At 32.9% G+C, this 6,692-nt stretch overlaps 1 protein-coding gene across 1 annotated transcript; it reads left to right on the top strand.

Moving 5' to 3' along the window:
• Window positions 1–3,458: 3,458 nt before the first annotated feature.
• LOC120119355 lies at window positions 3,459–4,986 on the top strand. The gene is made up of 6 exons (XM_039139165.1): window positions 3,459–3,547; window positions 3,741–3,840; window positions 4,009–4,068; window positions 4,258–4,341; window positions 4,492–4,599; window positions 4,738–4,986. The coding sequence occupies exons 2-6, from the start codon at window positions 3,748–3,750 to the stop codon at window positions 4,984–4,986; spliced, it is 594 nt and encodes a 197-aa protein (XP_038995096.1). The 5' UTR covers window positions 3,459–3,547; window positions 3,741–3,747.
• Window positions 4,987–6,692: the final 1,706 nt, after the last annotated feature.

Raw genomic sequence — 6,692 nt, 5'->3', positions numbered from 1 at the left:
CTGATTTTATAGGTTTTAAATTTGGCTGATTAGGGTTCTAGAAAGTTCGGAGGGAAAATTGAGGATTTTGAACCGTTGGATTGAAAAAATGAACGGTCGAGGTTTTTATCTTACACGTTGAAAAAAGCGAACGGGGTCCACTAGTGTATTTAGTCGCGTGTTTCAGGCGGGTGAGAATTTTGATTTTTCTTTGACGAGGTCGGCCACGCGCTTTTGACGGGTATGGACCTTTCCGGGTTTGGACTAAAACCCGTCCTGGGACTTGGATTATGCATGTGGGCCTTTAAATTAGAAGATACAAATCAAACTCTTAACCTATTTATATGCTTAAATATATTTGATCATATTATTAATAGAATTAAGATGGAATTATGATAAGGGTAAGTTATATTTTTTAATTGATTCATCTGCATCATATGTTCTCAAAGTATGATTATCACTTTAAATTGATCTCTAATTTTTAAGTATTTTAATTACATCCGTAAACTATGACTATCATTCTAAATTTGTCTTTAGACTTTTGAATATTTTAATTTTATCTCCAAACTATAACATTCATTCTAAATTGGTCCTCAAACTTGTTCAACATTCCAATTTCATTCCAAACTATACGTATATACTAGCTACATCCATTGTTAATAAAAATATTAGGTAAATTTATATTATTATATGTTCGAAAAAAACAAAATGTAGGTTAAACAATGGTTGAAATTGATTATATATTTGAAAGAATTTGGGGAGAAATTGAAATTTAAAAGTTTGGGAGATTTAATTTAGAAAGAGAGGTATAGTTTAGGGATGAAATCAAAATGTTCAAAAGTTTAAGGACTAATTTAAAATGCAAATATAATTGAAGAATGAAATTAGAATGTTCAAAAAGTTTAAAGATTAATTTAAAATAAGAGTTATAATTTTAGACACATATGATGTAATTAACTCTTTTTAAATTAAAAAAATTAAAAGAGTAATTAAATCATCAAATAAAAGAATAGGAAATAATTTCACTAATTTTTAAAGTGACATGTCCTAGTAATATAAGCTAGAAAAGTGGAGATCAAAATTTTATTCTACTGATTTTAAAATTAATTTTTTTAAGTAATTTAATCAACAAATTTTAAAAGAAGTAAAGTAATACGAAAATATGAATGATAAAACTAATTGTTTTGGATATTACATTAAAATTACTTTTCAGTTCAATTGATCAATCACATATTATTTAAAAACTCGTTTTTAATGTTTCTAAATAATAAAATAATAGAAAAAGTTTTGTGTCTAATAATCATAAAAAATATTTACTATTGGTTTAAAACCACTATTTTTATCATATTTTTTACGAACATGTACAAGGTGATCCCATGTACATCTTGCATTGCAAGTTAAAGAGGTTGAAACTTTTATTGAGGAGACTTGAACAGGAGGCATTACTCTAATATTTCAGGGAAAATAGCTGATAGAAGAGAGCATTTAGGGAAGCAATAGATGGAGAATTTGACTAGCCTTAGTTTGGGGGTTTTTGCTACTGAAAGGGATTTTCAAGTTGTCAGCAGAAGGTAAAGATGGACTAGTTTCTTGATGGTGACTCGTGTATTAAGTTCTTCCACTCCCTAGTTGCAGTAAAAAGAAAGAGGAATGCTATTAGAGTTATGATGGATAAAGGGGTAATAAGTTGAATACTTTTGAGATCATATCATCTGAAAAGGTTGATCTCTTCACTAAGCAAATTGGTGTTGTTAATAGAAATGTAAAAAGGTGTGGAATTGGAGTTATTAAAAGTCTTTTAGGTTATAATTTACCTTCTGGTTGTAAGGAGGACTTGGAAAGGAATGTCACTAAGTAAGAAATAAAATCTGTTATTTTTGGCTAAGGGAATGATAAGACCTCTGGGCCAGATGACTTTACTGCTGGTTTCTTTAAATCAATTTGGGATATTGTTGGGGAGGATTTGTGTGAGGTTGTGGAGTATTTTTTTTGTAACTTCTGAGATGCTTCCTGCTTTTAATGCAATTGTTGTTGCTTTGGTCCTTAAACTCCCTAACTTTTGTATTAGTAAGGACTACAGATCCATATCTTGATGTTTTGTGGTCTACAAAGTGATTGTCAAGATTCTGGTAGTTAGATTGGCCAGATATTTTCCTGGTATGATATCCTCAAACTAATATGTTGTTGTGAAGGGGAGGAAAATAAAGGATAACACTCTTCTTGCTTAGGAATTAGGGAAGGGCTATTGTAGGAGTTATATCTCTCCTAGATGTGCTATTAAAGCTGATTTGCAAAAAATATTTGACTCCTTGAATTAGGAGTTTTTGTTTGTTGTTTTGGAAGAGTTGGGGTTGTCGTTCAGAAGCTGGATTGAGGCTTGTGTCATTGGCTCAAAATTTTCAATTGCTTTAAATGGTAGTCTAGTGAGATTTTTCAAAGGTAAAGGGGGTTAGGCAAGGGATTATTTATCCCCTTACCTGTTTGTTTTGGCAATGGAAGTTTTGATAAGGCTGTTGGATGCTGCTGTTGAGGGGAGGATTTTTAGGTATCACCTTAAATGCAGCAGAATAAAGTTAACACATATGTGCTTTGTTGACGATGTGTTGATCTTTTGTAAGGGACCTCTTGGTTTCATTTTGGTAGTTAGAAGTGTTCTTGAGGAATTATATAAGCTTTTTGGTTTAAAATTAAATGCCTCCAAAACTAAAATTTTCATTACTGGAATGGGTGATGCTAAGGAAGCTCTAGTGCAGGAGGTCTCTGGGTTTAGATTAGAAAAGTTGCATGTTAGATACCTTGGGATTCCTCTAGTAATTAGGAAGTTAACTGAGAGTGTGTGTTGGTTTGGTGGATAAAATTAGTGTTAAGCTTGGCCTTTGGTTTAGTAAAAAGATAAGTTATACAGGAAGACTTCAGCTGGTCAGGAGTGTGCTGTTCAACATTGCTAACTATTGGTGTAGTCATTTGCTTATTCCTGCTGCAATAGTTAAAATAATTGAGCAATTATGTGTTAGATTTTTTTGAAAATGGGAAGATATGTCTGGTGGAGCGGTTAGAGTGAATTGGGGAAGTATTTTCACTCTAAAGTCTGAAAGGGAGTTGGGAATAAAAATGTTAAAGTGTTGGAACAGAGATTGTATGTTGCCATTGGAGAGGAATCTTTTTGTTGAGGAGGGCTCACTTTGGTGGCTTGGGTTAGGACCTATGCATTTAAAGGTGTTGACTTTTGACATGTTGAAAGTAAGCTTTGGTTTAGCTGGTGTTTGAGAAAAATTTTGGAAAATGGGGGGAGGTTCATCACTTTGTTTTTGGGCTAAGGTGAATGCCAGATGGATCTGGAATGAAATAAGGGAGAAGAATGAGAGGGTGTATTGACATAGGCTCATTTGGTTTCCTATGCATGTTCCTAAGCATTCCCTCATTGCTTAGATGATGTCCTTGATAGATTACCTACTGCTGACAGATTGTTAATAGACATCGGAGATTACAAGAACTTCATCTAAATAACTCGGAATTCGGTGGATCTCGGTCGATTTTTGGATTGTTTAGTGGCTATCGGAAGGCTAAGGTATGTTGTTCCAACCTTTTTTTTTCATGGCATAACAACACAAAAGCTATTAATAATTGAGTAAATAATCATTTGAAATTTTCACTTGATTTTCTGAAATCAGATTGAATAGGAGTTTTAATAAAACTCCGATTACGTTATATTTATTAAAATAACTTCATTAATCTTCTTTCTTCGTTCTTTTTTTTTACAGGATTTTGATGAATAAACTATCTAACATTGACTTGGCATTCTTAACCTACAAGCAAAAGCTAGCGTTTTGGATCAACGTCTACAATGCCTGTATTATGCATGTACTGTAAGACATCTTCAAATCCTTAAAAATCAATTCAAAATAATGTATTATCATCAAACCTTTAACTCGATTGGAACAGTCGCTCCTATAATAAACTTCCATAACATCTGATTCAAATTAGTAGATTTGAAAAGAAAAAAATCTAAAGCATTTATCATAATTTCAGGCATTTCTTGAACATGGGCTACCTTCCACACAAGAGAAACTACTTGCACTTATGAATAAGGTAACGCTGCTACCCGGTCATTATTTTTCGATTTCGAGACTCTTTTCATCGACATCAATTATGATTTCGGCTCTTTTGTTCGATCATAATTATATGAATGAATGACGTTCGATATCTGTTATATTGATTGAAAAGAAGTATGAGACTGCAGTTTAAACCCTAAATACGAATTTGGTTTTGATCCTGCAGGCTGCACTCAATGTGGGTGGAATAGTGCTGAATGCTTTAGCCATTGAGCATTTCATTCTTCGCCATCCATGTGAATCAGAATACGTAGGTCAAAATACAATAATTGTTAACAAGTTACTTCCTGTATAGAAAAGGATCGGATTATTCGTTTAGTTCATATGGATTCGAGTTCGGATCTATAGATCGAGATCCGATCTAATTATAGTTTCTGATTAAGGTCTTTGACTTCCCTAGGGTCCGATGGACGAGAAAGAAATGCTGCTGAGACATGCCTATGGTTTGGGGTATCCTGAACCCAATGTGACCTTCGCTCTTTGCCGGGGAACTTGGTCCTCACCAGCAGTAAGTGTCTAAACTTATTCGGACTCGAGTTAGTATCGGATACACGAATTTATATTTAATATAAGTACGTCTATGAGATTATGATTCGAATTCTGTTTGGTCCGACCTGAAATGTTCGCGGCGAACTGAATGTTGCAGTTAAGGATCTATACAGTGGATGAAGTAGTGAACGAACTGGAGAAAGCGAAAGTGGATTATTTGGAAGCTTCAGTGGGAATTACCAACAAGAAGAAGATTTCGTTGCCGAAGCTACTTCAATGGCACATGAAAGATTTTGCCGACGACGTTGAGTCGTTACTCGAATGGATTTACAGCCAAGTACCTCGATCCGGTTCTTTGAAAAGATCCATCCCAGATTGCCACAATGGTTCAACTTCAGCATTATGAATCCGAATTCCGGTACATGATTTGCTGCCCTTATAATTGAATTATGATACTCTGGTTCGGGTGTACGTGTCGAATTCGAGTGCTCGACTTTTGATATTAATTTTTAGTCTTAATATCTAAATAAGTGCCTAAATTATAAAACTTTTTTAAATAGCTGTTTAAACTATTTTTTTATTCATTAAAGTGTCTTGATTCTAATGACTGTTAAAAAAAAACTCGTTAAGTAACATATGTCACAAACTTATAATTTAAAAAAAATTCTTAAAATATAAAGATAATATTAAAATTTTAAAAATAAAAAACCTTTTTTCCTTGCTCGTCTCTCTCCCCGCGTCCCCCCTCCTCCGTTAATTTTCATGCCCAATGGCTAAACGGCTGACCAAATGGTCAATTTCCACAGTCGACTAAACGATCGATTATCACAATCGATCAAATAAATTTAAGGGATTGGGTATTTGGGATTTTAGAGATTATGGATTGAAATTTAGGGATTTGAGAATTTTAGGTTTTGAGGCTATAGTAAGAGTTGTAACCAATTATTGGGTGGTTGGCGATGTATGAGTGTCCCACCGGCGGCAAATGGGTGGCTGGAGATAACCGACAATTAGATTAAAATGGGACTAGAATAAGAGATTTTAAGAGTTCGGGGTTTTTTGATATTTTTTTTAAGAATTGAGGCTTTTTCGAAAATAAAAATATTTTTAAGTTTTTTAAAATAAGTTTTTAAAATGACCAGATTGTGATACATATCATTTAATGAGCTTTTTTAATAGTCATTAGAACTGAGGCATCCAAAGTAGTAACGTTTGAAACGTCAGATACTTAAAGTGATAATGTTTATAACGTTAGACACCTGAATTAGCTGAAAAATAGTTAGACGTTTATTCAGGAAAGGCGGTATAGTTTGGGAATAAATTTTTTGTGCTAAGCCTAATTTTTAAAGCTTTTTTTATTCAAAAAGTTGAAGTGTATTAGAAGTCTGTATTATACTTGAAAATTTATTTTTTATTCAGTTTCAATGTAAAATATTATCCGGTTTTATAGTAAAAAGACTAACATGAAATTTTAGGTATAGTAAAGGAACTAAAACGTTCCTTTTTATAGAAGAAAAACTAAAATGAATTTTTGAATATAATACATGAACTTCTAATTGATGTTAACCGTTTGGATAAATAAGTTTTTTTTATTAATCAATATCTGTTCAAAGTTAGTTTTAACCGTTTGATATTGGATGCTCGCATCCCTTGTACTTACTGTGTTCAAAGATATAGTACATGAACTTTTCGGTTCTGATCATATGATCGGACCATCAATACTTGGTACTTGGCACATTTGTTGTATTTCAACTTTTCTCAGTAAAAACCAAGCTCAGGTTTAGTTTTGGCCACTAACAAGTTCGTTTAATTGCGTAAATGTTTTTTTTACGAGGAATACCGCAGTTCTGTTATTGAGATACAAATATTAATATAAAACCAAGACTATATCAGCACACCCAAACATTTGAATAAACAAAAGGGTAACCAATGAATGAAGTCTTAGTTGCAATTAACATAAAACAATTCATAAAGCTCAATACTTTATTGTTGCATTTTAACATGACAAGTTATTGAGATAATGTCAACAAGCATGCATCGATACCACCAACTACATCATATTAAATAGCAAACAATAAAACGACTTCTCAATATTATTGGCTACACTAACCC

Source organism: Hibiscus syriacus, unplaced genomic scaffold, assembly GCF_006381635.1.
Source record: "Hibiscus syriacus cultivar Baekdansim isolate YM2019G1 unplaced genomic scaffold, ASM638163v2 tig00110332_pilon, whole genome shotgun sequence".
Classification (NCBI taxonomy): domain Eukaryota; kingdom Viridiplantae; phylum Streptophyta; class Magnoliopsida; order Malvales; family Malvaceae; genus Hibiscus; species Hibiscus syriacus.
The sequence above is the reverse complement of the archived record's forward strand: the minus strand, read 5'-3'. Positions and strand labels throughout refer to the sequence as shown.